This window comes from Oculina patagonica, chromosome 4 (assembly GCF_052425735.1).
Source record: "Oculina patagonica isolate OP01 chromosome 4, crgOcupat, whole genome shotgun sequence".
NCBI classification, from domain to species: domain Eukaryota; kingdom Metazoa; phylum Cnidaria; class Anthozoa; order Scleractinia; family Oculinidae; genus Oculina; species Oculina patagonica.
The window spans coordinates 9,169,528-9,190,710 of record NC_135761.1 but is presented as its reverse complement, the minus strand read 5'-3'; the positions used below and the strand labels follow the sequence as shown (position 1 = coordinate 9,190,710).

The 21,183-nt window shown below is 38.5% G+C and overlaps 1 protein-coding gene across 1 annotated transcript; it reads right to left on the bottom strand.

The window, feature by feature from the left end:
- Positions 1-2,418: 2,418 nt before the first annotated feature.
- Positions 2,419-20,524, bottom strand: LOC144649393 (sodium-dependent neutral amino acid transporter B(0)AT3-like). Its single transcript, XM_078508880.1, has 10 exons — positions 20,292-20,524; positions 19,903-20,162; positions 15,139-15,614; positions 14,765-14,875; positions 11,052-11,260; positions 9,625-9,811; positions 5,671-5,872; positions 4,983-5,142; positions 4,088-4,250; positions 2,419-3,557 (listed from the first exon to the last, which is right to left on the bottom strand). The coding sequence occupies exons 2-10, from the start codon at positions 20,135-20,137 to the stop codon at positions 3,357-3,359; spliced, it is 1,944 nt and encodes a 647-aa protein (XP_078365006.1). The 5' UTR covers positions 20,138-20,162; positions 20,292-20,524; the 3' UTR covers positions 2,419-3,356.
- Positions 20,525-21,183: the final 659 nt, after the last annotated feature.

Genomic DNA, 21,183 nt, shown 5'->3' with positions numbered 1-21,183 from the left:
ACCCAACTGCGTACAAATCAATGGAAGAAAAGATATGGAAAAAGGTGCAGTGTGGCTGAAAAGAAATGGGCAATTTCGGTTAGACGGCGCCAACTAATTATAGAGATCCATCTTCGATATGGACCTTTTGGGGGAGCTTTTTAAGTTGAGTACATTTCGATCAATGGAAAAACACAAACTGTTTTCTTCCATTTTGTTCTCAATACTGGTAAACGTTTGCATTTTTGCTGCAGGCGCTAGCAAGAAATGAGCTATATATAAAGTAGTATATAGACCTTATACACATATTTTAAAATGATCCGTAAGAAAAGAATAAGAAACATTGACCTGCGCAAAACGTCACTCTACCTAACAGTAACGTAATTACAGTCGAACCCCTATTAAGCGGCCACCCATTAAGCGGCCACCCCCTATTAAGCGGCCAGTTACTAAAGTCCCGAAAATATTGTCAGTATAATACTGTAAATAAAACCCCTTTTAAGCGGCCACCCCTATTAAGCGGCCGCGGCCACCTTTCCTCCGTCCCGATGAGCGTACTTCTATTGTTTTTACCTCTATTTAGCGGCCAATAAGAATGTAATATACGATATTTAAATAAATTTCCAACAAGCTCAGATCGTGACGGCCGATAAAATCATTCAAACACAGGTTTATTGTCGTCTTCATGTGATTTCGTTATTCCTTTTCACCTTATTTTGTATTGTAATAATGTAACCTTCTTAAAAGACCTTATGCTAATTTCTGACAAACCCCTATTAAGCGGCCAACCTCTATTAAGCGGCCAGTTGCCATTTCCCCGAGGGTGGCCGCTTAATAGGGGTTCTACTGTATTTACATTCTATTTTGAATTGTTTAAGTCGTTCAAACAATACTTTCTCTAATAGTTCAATAAAACGCTTCCTCCATTATTTGAAAGGGAGGGACTGTGGCCCCAGTAGCAATGGTTAGTGCGTTGGCCTACGTCCAAATGTTGGGCTAAGCACTTCTTTGTCGTAGTGCGGCCTCTCCCAACCCTTGAGTAGAAATGGTTACCGGCGAATTGTAACGGAATCATCACAAAATGTGGAGGATTAAACTGCCATGGACTATCATCCCATCCAGGGGAAGACGCCATACTTTTACTCACTTCATGCAATGGAAACTGGAGTTCAATGTCGGCTTCTCGATTAACTAGGATCAAGTCCACTTGCGCTCTTACTCCTGCTTTTATATGCCTGATAGAGCTATTGAAAACATTTGCCTCCATTATAAGAAAATTGTTTAAATGCCTCTGATCGGCCCATATGCTGAGGCTGTGCCGTCACTCAGCGAACACGGCTTGCACAAACATGGCGAGTTAAGGAAAATAATAAGGGAGTAAAGATACCAAACGTACTATAAATGGACTAACAGGAAGAGAAGAATAAAAGCGCTTCAAACAGTACGTGCAAAGGACAGAGGATAAAGACAGGCGCGTAGGAGGGGGGGGTTCGAGGGGTTCGAACGAACCCCCTTTGGAGGTCAATAATGGAGGAATGAAAACACAATTGTTGATTTTCAGCTTTTGGCAAATAGTGGGGGAATGAAAAACAAACTTTGAATGTTGCAGCTTTTAAATTAACCTGCACGAAACCGGTAAAAGTATCGGGAAAGTATTACATTGTTAAGAGAATGGGCTCTCCCATCTTTCTCAAGCATATTAAGTATGATACACCTGTCGATCTGGACGAAATTGTCAATCTATTTCAAGGCCTCCACCCGAGGATGATGCAATTGTCAAGTTTGCTTTACGAATAGTCCTGTAGTGAATGACGGTAAGTAAGTGGCCTCAATATATCCCAGTGACCTAGGATTATATGTAGTCAAAATAATCCCGTCGTTGAAAAATATTTCCTTAACAAGCGTTCGGGATTTGATAAATGGAATATCAATAGACGACCTGTTATTTTACACTCCATCGAGTTTGAAATATTGACGTGCACAATGCTGAAAATAGCATTTCCGGGCCTCTAGATTTCAAAATATTCTGGGGGGGACATGCTACCAGACCCCCCTGGAGGCTCGCGCCTTCGGCGCTCGTATTTAATAACCCCCTTATAAATATTCCTGTCAATACGAACACCCTTCCAAAAACCCCAGCTACGCGCCTGAAAGACATTGGTAAGCTTCTTTTTCGGAATGTGCGTTTGCTTTGGGCAATGTACTCTAACCAAGGAAATGTGATTCAATCGGCTTTAATCAATGAATATTAGTTTTATTCATTTTGACAAAGGCAAGATAACATGCCGGTATATTATTTTACACCAGTTTTAAGTCCATGGGCAGTGCGTGGGGACATTTCCATTCATATACGTTCATCTCTAGGAGTTTCCAATTCTAAAACGACAAGGAGTTTTCGTCGTTTCTTTTCCAAATGTGGTCGTGTTAGGTTTTAAAACCCTAAGCGTTACCAAGCCACGAATGACACCACAATAGCACCTATCACTTGCATACGGTAGTCCCCTCCTGCGGGGTTTGAAGTAAATAGTCAATCTTGAAAGTTGCATTATGCAATACTTGGGTTATTAGATTCTAGTTTTGTAACTGAAAACGTCTACCTGTGACGAAAGGCGCTAAAAACAGTAGCAATTAGTCAGCGTGCAGATAACGTAAACACTCCCGAAAGGCATAAAAGAATTGAGGTCTAAGTCATCTCCCTATACTACTTACATTTGACTACGATTTCAAAGCAGTGACGAATATCTATCTAGTGCATGAATTAATCCGACTCTTAGAAACGTCAAGAGCTTAGGTCATACAGTACCATTACTTATGGTTATACATTTATTTACTTATGGTTATACCATTTATTCTTAGGGTATACATTTAGGCAATACATGTATATTGGCTACTAAAGAGTGCAAGATATATGGCTAAAAAAATCATTTTATTAGGAACAATTTACTAAACGCTAATTAAATGACTCAAACTATGTTAAGTTTCAGTTTTATGTACATAACTAACTTACTTAATGTCGAATAAATGAATGCTAACTAAATTTATTAATCGTAATTAATGTCATTATTATAATCATACAAAAATAATAAGGCTTTTTTTCTATTATAAATAAAGTTAATAGTTTGACATATCAAATGAACAAACGATAAGAAAATAAAAAAGCCTTTTTTATCTCAAAAGGCTTTTTAAAAGCTCTGCAAAATAGCCATGTTTTTTTAGCCCTTTTTTGCTTTCAATGTTTTAAAATATCTACATCTTAGATGATTAACTTGAGTTTAAACTAATTTTCTAATTTCTTCTTTGAGAGCATTATGCTAAATGCCAACATACACTTAAATCTAATGAAATGTCACTCATGGCTAGGTTAGTCTTTAACGAAGTTAGACTTTTGTGTCTTCTATTCCATTCCTGTGAGCGTTTACTTCAGCTTCTTTTAGTGGTACAGGTTCCAACCGCGTGTACTTGACGAGACCAAAGTACCGAGCAATGGCGACGCCAGGGATAAAGACAACTGACATCAGAACAAGTACGACGACAACAAACACTGCCCAGTCGGGGTAGGGGACTTTCTCATAAGTGGCCTGGGAAAGGAATACATAAGTAATACAATAATCAAACGACTGTTGAATCTGCTGTTATCCTAGGTAATGTCCAGTTTGGATGCGCTGTTGCTATACAAGGTGCACGAAACGTTATTTATGCGTCACCTAGGCGACGCATAAAGAGGTATCTACAGGGTTGCCCCAGTCATTGCTAAATTTGATGGGCCTTAATGAGTAAAATGTGAACTGGGATTTGCCTATTGTTTCGCTGGGAAATGGAATTGAGAACACTGGGACTGGCATTTAGGACATAAAGGCTGGTAAATGGATTTGGGCAAAATTTGGGCCCCTTCAGGACTCCAAAAATAGAAGTTGATTCTACTTCGTGCAACTCTTGCTGCAACGAGTGCGCTGCGAGACATTTTCATTGTGTGTTACTCTAAGCAATTTTTCTTGCAGCTTGAGTGGCAAGAAACTGTAAGACAAGTTGCTCGACAATTTGCCTTGTGGGACAGCGGTGTAACAGCGCCTTTAACGATAAAAGTAATCAGACTCGTTCGTTTTTATACCTTGTCCATATTCCAAGCATAGTAAGAGGCTTTTCCCTGTGACATAAGGATGATACTGGCAATCAGGATTGCCAACATGGCAGCTGGTGTGACGAACATCCAGCAGATTTTCCAAAAAAGGTTTGGTCGGCTGCCAGTCATGTACTCTATATCATCAGAAAACCTGTGAACATAAGACATATGGCATAGATGAGTGTCCTTATTCTGATACAGGTATCTGCATTACTAGAGATGTCTGCATTAGTATTAATTATATAGATGAACTGGGAGTAAGCGAACTCTTACTGTTCGTTAAATAGAGGTGTCCGTATTACGAAAATGTTTCTAAAGAAAGCTTTGGCTATACGGTTGTACATTAACTGATGGGCAATTTATTTTCCTGCTGTTGTCCCGAAATACACGTGCAGAAGCGTTTTGGTTTTGCAGAAATTCTTTTTAAATCTCCATATTAATTGTACTTGGATGGATGAAAGTGTTTTTACCCTCGTTAAATAAAGTTATTATTATTATTATTATTGTCCATATCGTATGCGTGTTGGACCGGAAATCTTCATTTCGAGGAAGTTGCTTTGAATTTAAGCTGATGGCACTGTAAAATTCTACTTAAAAAAAAAAAATCAAATTTGTTTCTCAAGTGGAATTCGTGGACAATCGCCAATGATCAGCCGCTTTTACAGAACACTGTCTTTAAAGTGTAATAACATTGCGTAGATGCTGAAATAAGTGGCGTGTGATAAATCCTCTTCAATCCGCATAAACCGCTCAAGGTAGCTACCAGTCAATGTCTGTTACATAACCAGAGCGGCATTTTTGCCTGTAAAATTTCAATATTTTCGTTGTGTAAGCCATTTAAAGCATGACTTGTATGTTTTACTGTTACGTTTCTGAACCCTACCTTGAGATGCCATAGGAATAACAAACACCAACACACTCGCAAATTGCAATGAGCAGAAGAGGAAGATTGCCTGCAAAGCTGTCGAACATCTGAAGGACATATTCACCAGAATATGTAACCATGGGAAGGCCAATGCAGAGCCCGGTGATGCACAAAAGCCCTAAAAAAGTAAGGTTTTAAATTGCCATAAAATGTTAAGATTATCTACCACAAATTGCGTGTAAAACGTTGATAATACTGCTGATCAATTCACTGACAACACACGCAGGTTGCTTGCTAGTTAAAAGCACAAAATGGAAGTGAAAATTCCGCCCAATGTCTAACATGAATGTTAATTCCCATTAGCCTCAATTGTGTTATTGTTTACAATGACCGACGTTCGCTTTCAAAGAGTGCAAACCAGTTTATTATCTCAAGCTGGCTGTACCAATTTGTCAATAAATTGTATGCATCAGTTCATTAAATCTGCTGGTGCAACAACTTCTAAAAAGTTGCCGTTTTCTAGCTGGTAGCTGATTTTTTGCCTTCTAATCAAAATTGACGAAAAATAGTTATCTCGGGCTGGCCAGTTCGCGGGATGAAGGGGTAGCGCCCTTTGTTCTAATTTTGGTTGAGATAGCATATGGGACATTTTACTTCTCGACCTGGCTTCTGTGAAAAGAGGGTTCTGGTCCTATACGTTGCTCACCAGATAAAACTTCTCTTCTTAGCTTTCCGAAGCCTCTGACATCTTTCAAGGCTGTTGTTACACTCTCCAGAGCTCCAAACAAGCTGTCAAGCCCAAGGGTCAGAAGCATAAGGAAGAACATGATGGACCAAAAGGTTGCACCAGGCATTTGATTAATGGCATCAGTGAATGCAATGAACACCAATCCTGGACCACTGGCAGTCTATTGTATAAGATGTAGGAATGCATAAAAAAAAAACATTTAATCCTTTGGTAATCAGCTCGGCGGATAACCAGAACTGGATATCTGGTGACGTCACCAGAAATGGCAATATGGCCGCCGAAGCAAGGCACACTATACATTCTCTTTTCTGAGCTCTTTTTGTGGCCAAAAAGCGGCCTTTTCCCACAGGCTCTCACACAATACAATAGAACAATAGAGATTTGTCGCGTGGAGAAGAAAATGGCGTTTTGCGAAGCTTTCACGAGTTGCGAGGCCGAAACCGTACCATTTTGTGCTATTTTTGCTCAGTTTTCGCGCGACAGGACGACACATAAATGGAAAAATCAGGTATGTAGCATTTTTTGTCCTCTTTGAAAAAAATATGTCGTGAATGTGTATGAAATTTGCTTTTACATGGTGTTATTTTCGTGTTGTTCCATGACTGCATCGCTTGTTCCACGGCTTTCGAAGATGCAATTATGTAGTTCGCCAGATGTGTTTCTCGTTGACCGATCACACATGGCATGCTGTTGACCCGATTTGAAGCTGTATTTATTCTTATTCCCCATCAGTATACTTGGCTAAAAACAATACAAATAATTTATTCATCTTGATAAAAGCACAGCCACAAATAAAACACTCTGATACAAATTAAGAAACTTCAGTTATAGCTGGTGTTTTTTTGTGCATCCAGTTTGCAATTTTGTCTTTTTGTCATGGGTCTGGTCATTCTGGTCAGGCTGAGCATTAACTGTGGTTCCATGTTTTATGAGTCATGAGTCTGGAAATAAGTGTTTTTACAAGGTATGATATGCGCACATTGTGGTTCATAGGTAACTTGTTTATTTCTCTTTATTCCGTCTGTTGCATGCAGTGCAGACTTTATTCTTTTTGAGCCAAAGCTCGAGTGCTATTTAGGCTCCGAGTGTGTAGTAGGCAACCTGAGTGAACAGCTCCTCCGTAGCTAAACTCTGTTACCTTTCTCCGTCCTGTTTAGGGCACCGTAGCTTCCAATATGGTAAGGTAAACAATATTCTCTTATCTTCTCTCTCGTCTGCTTTCTGCATTCTGCAATGTCAGACACCGTTTTTGAGTTAACATCTCTGATTAATTGTGGGAGGGCAGTGATTGAGTGGTCCGCCAACCCGGCCAGGGCACTGCGTTGTGTTCTTGGGCAAGGAGAGTACATGGGCACTAGTGAATAAATGGGCACATGTATAAATGGGCACTAGTGAATTTACAGTCAGGGGTAGCCCTGTGGTGGGCTAGCATCCTATCCAGGGGTTGTAGAAATATGCCTAGCCACTTAATGCTACAGAAAATAAAATCAGGATAAGCTCTGGCCTTGATGAGCCACTAGGCTCAACAACAGGCTTTATCTTCTATTATTATTTGAATCATGGCTCATTGACTTATTTGACATCATATAAACTTTGATTTTATTTCAAGATTTTTGTAGTAAATTTTACTTTATTGCTTATGGATGACTTGTTTAGATGAGGGTAACTGACTGAATTTTAAATTCATGTTAACATTTCTGCACTTAAAAAAAGAATTTAATTTGACAGCACCTTTGAAATTATAATAATTTTACATGTATATCCAAAGCTCCTGTGATGCTGTTCTTCCCTATTTTAACTGCTTTATAGCTATCCACCATATTATCCTTAATTTAAAACATATTAGATTATGATCCTACATTGACCTTTGAACTAAAGACAATTTTATTATGGATGAAACACAAGATAAAAAGTGAAATAGCCACCTGGTAATTAAGGTGGAATGATTGGGGTATGGGGAGAATCTGGGCTGGCCTGGTACTGTGCATTTGAAAATCTTGTTTTCTCTGTATCATCACCCATGGTATAATGTTACCACACTTTTCCACAATTTAACTATCTCTTCTGACTATTGGGGAATGTTCACATGGTAAAGCACCATGCAATACAGTGATGCACAATTAAAAATGGGGCTATCATCTTTTCATTCAGACCTTGGCATCATATTGTAAATTTAGTGGCTGTGGAGATTGTAGCTAAAATCCACAGTTCAACTGCATGTAAATGCTGACAGAATCATTTTCACTTCCCATGATAGCTAGTATATGTAAAAGGATGGAATAATTATATGAGTTGAGCAGCTCTCATTGCACTAATAAATTTGCTAAATCTTATTTTTTGCAGGTTATGGCAAGAAAGCAGTAACAGGAAGGAAGTATGATATGATCAATAAAAAATAAAAAACTTTTGAATGAGTGATGTTGAATGCTAATAATGCTCCCCTGCTTGCACAAAATAAAAAATGAGTAAAAAAGGTGGTGTCTGAGGCAGCAGCAAAGAAAAATCTAACATGGGTTTGTTAAAACTGTGCGTGAAAGCTGTAGTGGCAGTCAATTTTTAGAAAGAAAATATTAATTTTTACCTCAAAATATTGTTATCAGGATAATCCTAAAAAGTATTAGAACTTTTGAACATAATGTACCTGGAACATTTTTTAAGTCTAAATGTTTTTATTAATCACTGAAAATTGAATGTGACACAAAAGATCCCATCTAAAAATTGTGCTAATTGTATTAAGCCTACGAGGTCTACGAGCAGGCTCTATTTGAAACGTGTACTACAATATTCAACTGTCATAAATTGGCCTGATGAAAAATTATATTCAGCTGCATTCGACATATTAAGGCCGACGCATCTTTCTTTCGTTTACGATGCTTTGGCTGTCAGCTTTGAAATCAACATCTTGTGCAAAAATCCTTTATAATGAAAAGTACAGCGCAGTGCGGTGGAAACTTGAGTTACCAAACCGTTTCAGAGGAAACGAAAATGATTCGAGAAAGCGTGCGTTAAATTGAAGCGTAAATCCACAAGTAACATACATCCAAGGAAAACAACCACTGGTTTTAGTTATGCGGAGCTCGAGGTTCAAGAAAACGTGGGTTAATCGGGATTCTACTTATACCATTCGAGCTTGTTATATTCGTTCATGGAAGACTCGGGGACCGACGCTATATTTGCTCAGCGTCCTACTGGACGGCTTAGTCCTTTCGCGGTCTGAACAATGTTTTGGTCGGTGAATGAGCCAATCAGAACACAGGAAATCATATCCAGTTCTGGTTATCCGCCGAGCTGGTAATTTGTTTTCGAAGTAGCAAATCACAGTGCCCATGAGAAACTGAACATTTGGCTGTCTGAAATTGCTCAGTTAATTTTAATAACGTAACTAACAAACCTACGCCGAACATTCATTAATCACTTCAGTGTAGTGTTTAGGAAAAAGGATGGTTTTGAACTACTTGGGGGCGTGTTAGGTAAACACCCAGAGCAGCCTTCAAATGATTTTCTGTTGTTGAACTCTTCGATTAGTTCATGTAAACTCGTGAAATGTTCTCTGACCCATCAATGATTGTTCATGTCTGATCTCAGCCAATATCAAGCAAACCCAATTATTACACGCTTGCCACCACACAAACCTACTCTCATCCGGACGATCACACTATACGCACTAGTTGTATAACTGCGAGGTGCTGCCTTCCATTTTTTTTGACGTTTAATCTCATTCCTGAGCAAACCGCCCAGACACTTTTGTAATGATAATCAACGTTTGAGCTCATAATCCTTTGGGAGAAAAACACTCTTTATCCTGTTCTACAATTTGTGCCAAAATGCCAAAGGCCATGGATGGAGAATACACACAAAGAAAACAAGAGCAACGATAAGCAAAGAAATAAAACTATCTAAATCTACACGTACATCTGTAAGAAATGTCTCCAGGTCACATTTTTGAAGTCCGCTTGTGACATTGCTTGTGGTGTTGCCTTTAAGCCATTCGACATGCTGTGGGGACAGCCCTGTTGTATTCAGCGTGTGAAGGGTTGTATTGAGGTTCTCCAAGATTTTGGCATTGCTTGCTTCACAGTTTTCCAACATGTACGTTGCTCTGTAAAAATGTAAACTTGTCTTACAAAACGCTTTAACGAAAAGTGTTTTAATGTGCAGATCTATTCAAGACCATTGGGGCCCAAACATTTAGACAACTTGACCAAACATCGAGCCATGTATAACATTATGCCGGAGCTATGTGGCAATCTTCAAAGTGAAATGCAAGGGTTATAATTTGTTTTTGAAGTTGTAACAAAGCTATTTAATTAGGATAACGGTAAATAAATAAATAAAATTTTAACCCCACACAATATGTGAACATGTAACTTCCTTTGATCAAAGGGATTTACAGAACACCGACCACGACAGAAATGATTGGACTGAAGCAACGGCAGACGCAAGTGGTTTTTGTTAATCATGGTAATTAATAGGGGACGAATTGCACGCGTTTGAAAACAGGGTTGCTTCAAGGACTGAAAATGTATCAATAAACTGCTTATATCTTTACTTAATCCTTTATTTGTCACTTCTGTGACCCTCGTTGAAGTGATGATGTCCACGGATGGCTACCTATGCGGCAACAGCAAATATCCTTCGTAGGTGCAAGGACCAAAACTGTTCACCTGAGCTACTGCTGTCTGTCATCCTCAGGTTTCGGCTAATACATATTTTTCCCCCCCCAAAAAAAAAAAAAAAAAAACCATATTTTTCCCAATAAACTTGCTAAACAATACTGGTTTTTGCCATTAAAAAATGTATGGTAGTCAAGAGATGAGGAACGCGAATCCATCGAGTTATGGAGTGGCATCATAGTTTACGAAACCACGAGTTAAGTTAACGCAATGTAGCTTCCAAGGTGCTTGCTAGATCAGGATTCAAAGCTGGTGCGTCTATAAAGCAGTTTGTAAAGTGTCATGGAAAAGTTGTATTTTAATTGTGATGAAACGTACTTTGAACAATTTTTCCCTTTAGCCCATAAGGTTTTCAACAGTCTCAAACGTGTCTGAACTAAAACTTTCATTTGTTTTTCAAGTATTTATGCCTTGAATTTTGATGACTGGTTGTTTTAAGGCATTGATGGGTATGTAGTGTAGGAGACGTTGGCATTTTTAAGCCTTTACGAAAGTCATCAAATAGGTTTTTTGTTAATTACAGTCCTGTTCTTCCAAAAGTGTTGGAAGAATGGGTATGCACCACAATTAATTCATTTTATCCTTGAATAAAGGTCTGTTTCTTGCAAATGGGTTGGATATCCTTACATCCTTAGACTCTTGATGAAACAGTGATCGGTTTCTTACCTGAATCCTAAAATGGAGAAAACAACAATCCCAGCAAACAAGGATGTCATGCAGTTAGCGATGGAAATTGTAATGGTGTCACGCAGTGTGTTTTCGTGAATGGAATTGTAACTGGCGTAGGCAACCATAGTGCCAAAGGCCAGACCCAAAGAGAAGAAGATTTGTGTTGCTGCGTCCAGCCATACTAGTGGGTCCAGAAGACGTTCCCACTGTTGATGAAAACATACATCAGTGTTTCGAGAACTCCTGACTCCTGCTTTGATTGACACATGTCGTCTGGGCTCGAGGCGCAGAGATCAGTGTCAAGCAGGTTTAATAATCCATTTGATTTCGTTTTAACTAGGAAAACGTATAGAGTTAGCTTTTGATAATCAACACAAAACTGTATTATGCTCAAAATTATCATTTAGTTGGTATCATTTGTAACAAGCATTAGGTTTAACTCATGAGGTTTAAGTTAACAAAAGTTAATGTTAATTTTGTGGCTATCGTGCATTAGATTACAGTGTTTCGAGAACAACTGTCTAAGTAAATGGACCTGCTGCTGAGTTCAGGACACAGCAGTGAGCCCAAACATGTTTTATACTTTATATGTGCATTGATAGGTGATAGAACCAAGGCTGGTAATCTTTTCTGTGGCACCAGTGTTTTGAGAACTACTGGGGTTTTGATTGATAGCTGTCACTGGGCACATGGCTCAGCATTCAGCATTCAAATATATTTTATATGTAAGTATTTTTATAGTCAAAAGCCAGTGTTTTGAGAACTACTGGGTACATCTGATTGATAGCTGTCACCGGGCACTAGGCGCAGAAAACAGCATTCATCAGTTTTTGACATACGTCGGTTTATAATTTAAGAAACCAGTGTTTTGAGAACTACTGGGCATTTGATTGATAGCTGTCACTGGGCACTAGGCGCAGCAACCAGCATTCATTTATAGAAGTTGCTTTGTAATTATAAGAAACCAGTGTTTTGAGAACTACTGGGCGGTTTGATTGACAGCTGATCACTGGGCACAAGGCGCAGCAAAAAGCATTCCATTATATCAGTTACTTTATTAATATAAGAAACCAGTGTTTTGAGAACTACTGGGCATTTGATTGATAGCTGTCACTGGGCACAAGGCGCAGCAACCAGCATTTTTATGGCATTTTATAGAAGTGCGGTGAACATTTTATTTTATTATAGATAAACCAGCGTTTTGAGAACTACTGTATTTTTGAATGATTGTGTTTACTAGGCACACGGCTCAACAAATAGAGTGAAGATTCCTTTCATAATTGTTTTGTTTAAAATCAGTGTTTTGAGAACGACTGTGTTGAAATAGTTACGGCATGCTGACGCTGGGCACAAGGGCGCAGCAAACAGCAAAATGCTTTCTTTTATTTTAGATTATAAATCGGTGTAGCTTTTTAATTATCGGTGCTTTGTGAACAAAGTGCACATCGATTATGGTTTCAGCCACAAATATGTTGTTTTTCCAAATGAAAACAGCGTTTCGAGAACGCTACATTTAATAGGAAACTGGCACTGAGCTCTTCTGGCACAGCAGTCAGTTCATGACTCTTCTCTATCACGTTTTTGCAAAAAAACAAACATTTTTTTTATTACAATGTATACATTTACTGTATGTTAGAGGCGAGTTACCGTATTTGAGACATTTTTCTAGGGCATGGCCACCAAAGAGAACATCCTCGCTTTGTTACTCATCATTTCCATATCTTGTTTCTCTACATTTGAAGCATGAAAGTAAATTAGTGTCTTTTGGCATTTTGATTACGTTAATGCATTGGAATTGCATATGTTTAGATGAACTTTTGCAGTTTGCAAATCACATTTTTAGTTGCTTGTTTTTCCAGGTAGAAATCGTCTGTCTTGTCTTGTTCGAGTCTCGTACCGTGTTGCCATCATTGCTGGACACGTCCATTTCTTGTTTTACAAGAGCAAGCTAGAGCAGAAGTAAATGATTTGGTTCTCGAAGAACTTCAGAGTAAACCTTGATTTGTTTATCTGTAGACTTTACTGCATTGTAGTTGTTGTAGAATTCGACAGTAGTTTTGAGCGAACGACGAAATTCTCTGCATTGGAATTGCAGAGATCATCGAGAGTGCATTGATTGCCGTTTTATGGTCTTCTATACTGGACAACCACTTGTCGCGTTCCTCTTTAAAATCCTTTAACACGAAAATGTGTTGCATTCTTTTAAGTTTGAAAACTGCATTGGAATTGCAGAAAGCTAATTTTGTTTTGTTTTAGCTCCTGTGGTTTCGCTGTTGCTCTGTATAGAACCTGACCAATGGAATCAAATTGTGTACATTGTTAAGGGTCACAGTTACAAAGCAATCCGATTCAAGTCGAAAGCATCCTCGATGTCTGCAGTTTTAGACTGCATTTGAATTGCAGAAGAGTTGAGTTACCTAAATTAAGATTGCGGAGTGGTTTGCTGTAAAACAATTGTCATTTTTGTCATAATTCAAGACTGAGCAACACGTTTTGTCAAGAGGGGCCAGTAAGTCAAGGGAAGAAAAAACTGCATTTGAATTGCAGAAAACTTAACGTTTAGTCATTTGGACTTGAAAGGTTTCCGTGGTTGACAAATTCCTTAGCGTTGCTGCATTTGAATTGCAGTGTCGAGATCCTTTTAGCTTGTCCCACCCACCCAGTGACACGTTTCTGCATTAGAATTGCAGACGTCACATTAGCCAGTATACTTACGTTGTCCCTTTTTGCTGGAGTTGGTATTGTTAAACTGCATTGGAATTGCAGAAGCCTTTGCTGTAGTTAGACGTTAGTAATCATCTTACGATAAGGATTAACCGTTAAACCATCATACCATCATTCCATATTGTTCCTTTACTCTCTACGTTTATTCCTTTAAAATACCACAACAAGCCCTTTCACGGATACCATTGTACCGAAATATGTAATGGTCCAGGACTTGCCACAGCGCAACCGTTACTACCTCGGTTAATGGTCACTTCACCTTCTCCACACGGTGTTTATTGAATTTTGCCTGTATTAATTTCGAGCTATGTTTCAAGCCTTTCAGGTTCAAAACCATGATTCCAAAGTTTCAAAACTGTGAAAGGGCTTATTGTGGGACGATCTGGACCTCCGAGAAGTCAGGCATTAAGCTGTTTGTCATTTGTATTTTGGACATCTCACAACTATGAACATGGATATTCCATGAATTGGCCCTGTCAGGCATTGTCTACTATCTAAAAGGTTGGAGCAGTCACGTTGCTTGGGTGAACGTCGCAAATTTACTTAAATCTCTAACTATCCCCCACAGTGAATTTGGTAAACACCCCGAATTGAGCACTACAGAGCTGCGAGAGCTGTGGCTTCAAAACAAAAAGCGACCGGTTACAGTGCATCGCCTTTTGTCAACCTCAGAGGCCCAGATGTTTATCGCTCGTAAAACTCTTCCATTACCTCACCTGTTACCATATCAAACACTTTCTGCGCTCTATGCAGATGACCTATACACTGCGACAGTATCCGGCTCTGTTCTCGGGTGTAAAGAATTTAGTGTCTCCACGATTTCAAATTCTAGTAATGGAAGTCACCAAATTGCCCAATATATTACGTATTCAGACTAACACTACTTTGCAGAGCTAGAACCTGGTTTTGAATTGTATCGTTTCTGTCTGCCTCGACAAATTAAGTTCAAACATTCCATGCTGAACTCTATATAAGGATGAACATACCTTTGGAGTAAACAAGTGAATTAATCCTGCCTCGAAGCCTTTTAAGAGAAGACCCCGGATAAAAAATGCGAACAGAACCAAGTAAGGAAAGGTCGCTGTAAAGTACACAACCTGTGAAGAAAAGATAAAACTTGTTTCCTGACGTCCTGAAAGAATGTAAAGATTTGTTGTAGGCAATAACGTTGTGGTGACTTTATAGCTATTTCTAACACACAAACAGACAAACAAACAAACAAACGTATTGAATCTCTTTTGAGTGCAAAGTCACTGTAAGTTGGAAGGTGAATACTATGTCTCTGTCTATTGCAGGGTGGATTCCTTTTTGTGTTCTCCTTTAGATAAAAGTCGTAAAAGCCTAGCCATGTTTAACGTACCTTGCCAGATGACTGAATGCTCTTGATGATGCAAAGATACGCCAACAGCCAGGCAACCACCAAAGCCACAGCCAGCTTCCAGTTAATCTCAGCGCTCTCCTCTATTCTGTTAGCGTGCATCAACGTCTCGCGATGATAAAAGTAGGCAGTCGGGCCACTCCCGGAGCATTCTTTTGGCACTGTCAACTCGGTGCCGTTCAGCCCACTCGACAACTTTGGACACTCTGCCCAGGGAAGAGGAGATTGGAAGGAGTTGAAGAGGTAAAACAACACCCAGGCAATGACCACGTTGTAGTAACTGCCAACCAGAATGCAAACCACTGTGGTTGCAATCCCTACCCCTCCCAGGTAGGGACAAACTGTGCTCCAGACGTTAATAGCTCCCTGGCGAAGTCGCTGGCCAATGCTGAGCTCCAAGTAGAAGATTGGGATTCCCTCGAAGATGAGCATAACAAAGTACGGTATCAGGAAAGCTCCTACAAGAAAGAACAATAAAAGCTATTGTAAAATTCATTAACTATTCATGGGGTGCAACCTCCCGCCGTTCAGTCCATGCACCACTTCCCCAATACAATCAACAAAAATAACTTTTGATACCTCCCTCAGCTATTAGTTTCGTAACTTTTGATACGATCTCTACTGATTCGCATACATACTTACATTCAATTTATTGTTTTCATTTCACTGAATATTCCGTCCGATCTTATGGCCGTTTAATGGCTCGCCTAGCGGCTCGCCATTGTAAACGCCCATACAATCTCCCCTCATATTTTATCTACTACTTAAAATTCAAGGTTAAGACTATTCCAGACAAAAAACCCCGAAGGATAAAAATAACAACGGAAACACAAAGCTTCCTTCCATATTAGTGTTACAGCTCGGCAAGCCCTACATGGCATTTGAAGGGAGGGCCTGATCAGGACTGAGTTAATGGGAAAATTTTCACAAGTGTCCATCTAAAACTAGCTAAGTCCGTGTTGCAGTTACAAAGGTGAAAGGAAGGATTCAGATATCATCCAGTTCGATTTACGACAGTGGTCAAGGCAGATCCTTGTTGCGTGTTCTTGGCCGCATATCTTAATTTCAGGCTCAGGCTTTCGCGTGCTCTTGGGCCTTTTAAATCCAACATGCGATCGCCTACACACATTGGAAAACAGTTTCACACTGAAGAATGGCTATGCCCGAAACGCTTGTGTAAACTACACAAAATGACACTATTCACAACGTTTTTTTAGTTTTTTGTTTTGTTTTATAGTACTATCTTAATTTCAGTTGCATTATCTCATAAACACGGTGTATAGCAATTTTTAGGAATAAAACGCTTTGATATTGCAAATCAAATCCGAGAACAGGTGGTTAAATCACAATTTCAGTATTTTTCTTCTTGGCTTTTTTAGGTACTATTCAAGAGCATGTATAATAGTATGAACTACGCTATTAGCTATAGGACGCAATATTGTAAGAAAATCTAAGGGTTCCGTTGAAAGTCACTCAACCGCCTCCTTATATATAATGGGGATTCTTGTACTAGCTAGCATAAGCTGAGGGTTGCACGCAATGGTCTGCTTAAACCCTGTATATTATCAAGCTTTTTAAAAAACATTTTTCAGTAATATGCTTTTTCTTTGGTAAAATTCTCATTTCTACTTATAAACGCCCTTTTTTAAGAGCTGGTTCTTTTACAAACATGTCTTAGCTTTTACAATTTCCGCTTATATCTTGACTGCCTAATGAGTTTTAAGGGCGTGCAAATACAGTACACCGACGTTTGCTTTGTAATATCACAAAAATGATTTTAGTTGATTGATATTTATAGGCTTGGTAGCATTTCAGTTCACTTTAAGGGTACCTATTATTGCAACAAGAGATATAAGTGCCTTTTTTTAGGATGAAAAATGGAATTATCACTTGGCAATGAAAAATTACATCCGCGCTACTGACAACTGTGATCCATGTTCCATTAACAACACCTCATTTTACATATTTGTTTCTGCTAGAATCAATATATGCTTTAGAAATCGAGATTGATAGCTATTTCCGTGGACGAACTCCTTCTAAAAGGCTCTGAACTAATTCTTCATATTAATTTTCTTATGACAACGCTTCAAAGCTTTTTAGATCAATTAGTAAAATTTGAATCAAGTAGATTTTGTGATCCTTTTTATTACAAATTTTCTTTTTAACCTTTTTCTTTTCTTACACTTCTACGAGTTCAAAGCCATAGCGACCGTGGAGATGGTGCAAAGCTCAACGCATTTTCTCTTGTACAGTTGTTCTCTTTTTTCTGTTTTTGTACAAAAGAAGGAAGAAGAAGATAAAGAAGAAGAAGAAGAAGAAGAAGAAGAAGAAGAAGAAGAAAGAAATTAGCAATTTGTTAATAATAAATAGACTTTGATTAATATTTATTTATTGGTCCTTCTGTTGTTTTCACCTTTAAAAGAAAACATTCTGAATATTGCAAGCCCTCCTACAATGTTATTTCTTCTCAAAACCGGCTAAAGATAAGTTTTTGGATACACAAATTTCCAGATGCCGACAGGATAGGAAATGTCATCGGAGGTCATTGGCTAATTATCACGAGTTTGTTTTGCAAAGTTTGCTTTTCAGTAATGAGGTATTAGGGACTGAGTTCACCAATATTTCCGTGGCAAACTGTGAAAAATAACATTAAACAATGGAACGGAAATATTCTGGAACATTTTTCACACCCTTTGAAAAGTGATGTCCTAGTGCGAACTCTGTAATGGGTTTTTAAATTGAAAATGTCATATCTTGTCATTCAGAGGAAAGTACTGCAAATCTTAAAAGCAAACATCGAGCTGTCATGAAGGGCAATCATTTAATTCATACTTTTATTTTCTGCGAATGTTTTTAGCCTGGAAAGACGGAATCCTTGCAAAGACTGTTCAATCTCGTGTTAGGGATTTTGCAGAAAAGATTTTGCTGAAGTTGTGGGAAAACTTGTTCATGTCGCTAAACATAATTTACATTCCTAATTTCCGTTCGTCTTCTATGTACTCTTAACCCTTGGCCGATGTTAAATTATATATATCACTGGTTTCTCTTTAAACATCAAACATTCTTTGGTAACCGATTAGCCAAGCATACATCCCTTTTGTTTATTTTTGATAGAACAGTACTGTGAATTTGAAGACCAATCAGCATCACTAAAATTCTGCTCTCCTTTATGTAATTTTCCAGATAAAATTCCAACTGGAATTGCATCGCTGGCGAAACGTTCATAATATCACGCTCATACACATACACGGTTTTCGTTTGTACCGTTGATATTTGATACTTAATGTAAAAAGCAAATTTCTTAAAACAGCGTGCACCGATTTTCTTTCATTTACTCTTAGCGTGTTCTGACCGGAAAGCGAAGATTTTGTGGCTAAAAACAATTATACTGTGTGATTATCCAGCAGATTTTAAGGCCTATTTCCTTAATTCCTTTCCATTTAAAATTTCTCTTCTCTATATTGATGCATCAATTTCAAAGTGGCAAGTGATAAGAATAAAGGGGATATCGGCTTGAAATACTTCAAACGAGGCATCAAGGGATGGTCCAGAAACCGCTAAAGCAAAGGACAGGGAGATGTTGTACGATTTTTTTGGACAAAGAATGTGTCTAGCCTGTTTCAGGCGCAAGTGAAAAACAAAAAGGACGGGGTACCCCTCGCCCTTTTTTCTGACCGAGTCGCGCTGCTCCTTGAATGTGCATGAATTAGCTCTTTAAAAAAATTGTGATAAGCGAACTATTGTTTCAGTGCATTTTGCCGGTTTTGACCAACAAAAGAGAATTGCTTCGTGTTAAAGTTTGAGTTATTTGGTATTCAGTTTTAAGCCCTCGCGACCGCAATTTTTAAAGTGTTATTAACGTGTGTTTTCTCGTGTTAAGAGGGGTTAAAAATGTGTAGATTCCCCAAAGAAACGAGGAGCAATTTTTCGCACGTAGGCTTGTTCAAATGTTGTTGGTTTTACTGTTTTGAATTTTTTCAAACTGAATTCAATTTACGTTTGGAACGCTTTTGACTACCGTGTACGCTATGTTACATAAAAAATTTCTCTCTTCTTGGAAACGAACTGAGCCGATTGGAATTTTTTGCCAAGACAACTGATGTTTTATCATTAAGCTAAGAAATTTCTTGTTTAAATAATTTCTAAGTTTATATTGTATTTCCCGACTGACCGTCGTTTTTTCGTGATCGTTTATTAATGCGTTTGATTGATTGAAGGAAGTTTTCAAATTGAAAGGAAGGAAGTTTTTAAACTGAAAAAGAAGATTGATGCCATTGTAAAACATCCCGATGGTTTTGAGTTGATATTTTTATCTCAATATACTATAAATAACACCAAAATTAAACATAACTATTGTGAAAAATCTTTTGTGATACCGACTAGAACCTCGTTCAATATTTGATTTTTATAAAAAATTACTTAGAACGCTTTTAGAAAGTTACAATTCACATTTATTTCACTAGCATTCTACTAGCTAATGAGGCAATCACTGAGAGGGGCCTTAAGCGATAGGTTTCAGGGATAAACTGAACACCCTATTATTGTAAAAACCCGTGGTTACCAGATAAGATAAAGAGCATTTTATTTTTCAGCACAACTGAAATAATCAGTCGTTGTTACTTCACAAAGATGACCAAAAATTAAATAAATTAAAAAAAGTTTAGCCTGAAAATCGCGCTTGAAAATTAAATGAATAAGCATACAAAAGAAAAGAATAAAATAATAAAAATAATTTTATCTATCTACCTCCTCCATTTTTCTGGCAGAGCCAAGGAAACCTCCAAACATTCCCCAAGCCAACAGCGAAACCGATCGCAGACAGTAGAAACTGCACTTTGTTGTCCCAGCCAAGTCGTACTTTCTCTTCTTCCACGACGACCACTCGATCTTTATCGTCTTCATCCGTCGCCAATATCGCTACTGTGGACACTGCCGTTTTATACGCAGCGCCGTCGTCGATAGCGAGGTCTTTCTCCGTCATATTTTCGCGAGAACCGAGGACACTTCTGTAAAATTTATGTGAGAATCAAAACAAGAAATTTCAGTTTAACACGACCGGTCAATGTTTGTGCCACTAGACACACTTAACTGGATGTGGTGTAAAAGTGTTTTTGTGTTAATAAAATAAGTCTTACTTGGTCTCTACTGTCTGTTTTTTTTAGGAGTTTTGAATGTTTTCTTCGAGAGTCTGCTCGGAAACTAAACTTGTTCTTTAGCTGGGAGATCAGATAATAAAACCACCGCGCGCTATCGCTATGTTTTAGGTTAAAAGCCGGTTTTTTGCATGTGCTCAGAGCGTGATATGTAAACAGCTGAATGATGAAATACCGGGAAGAAAGTTAGCCAATCAGAATCGTTGTCGTTTAGAGATCATTGTTTCGGGATGTTTCGGGTTGTATAGCAGAAATTATTATTAATTTTCCAGCCTTTGTAACGTCACGCGGGGTACTTCACATGAAAAGAGGGATTATTTGTACTACTTTAGTGATCTGGGAATTCAGCCAGCCGAGCAAAGTCGTATTTTCTGAAGCAACATCCGTAATTAGCGCAAACATCTTAAAGGACAGCTTGTCATTTCATGTTATTGACAGCTTTCACGCTCTTACGACGAACCAATCGTTTCGTTGCTGTTAAGTGTTGTCCGAGGAAACCCTCCATACTATTGCATCAGCCGTGTCTCAGATCTTGCGGCCTTTTGTTATGATAATAGCAGATAATATTCATTCATTATCATAATCTAAAAATTTGAAAGAAAGAGTAAACTTTAAGTTCGCTTTGAGAAACTCATTAATCCTTTCACTGCGTTCGAGATGTTTTTATTGAATACATCGGGCGTTGTATGATAAAGAAAATAAATAAGTGCTTCTTGTTTTAAGATGAAGAGGACGGTAATTTGTAGAGGTGTTTTGACGTAAAACGCGTGGGCGATCATGCGTGGTGTTTGCAGATGTTTCGCGCCATTCTGCCTGTCAGTTTGATTGATCCTGATTGGCTGCTTTTAACCGGAAGCAAGACCTTCCAAAAACA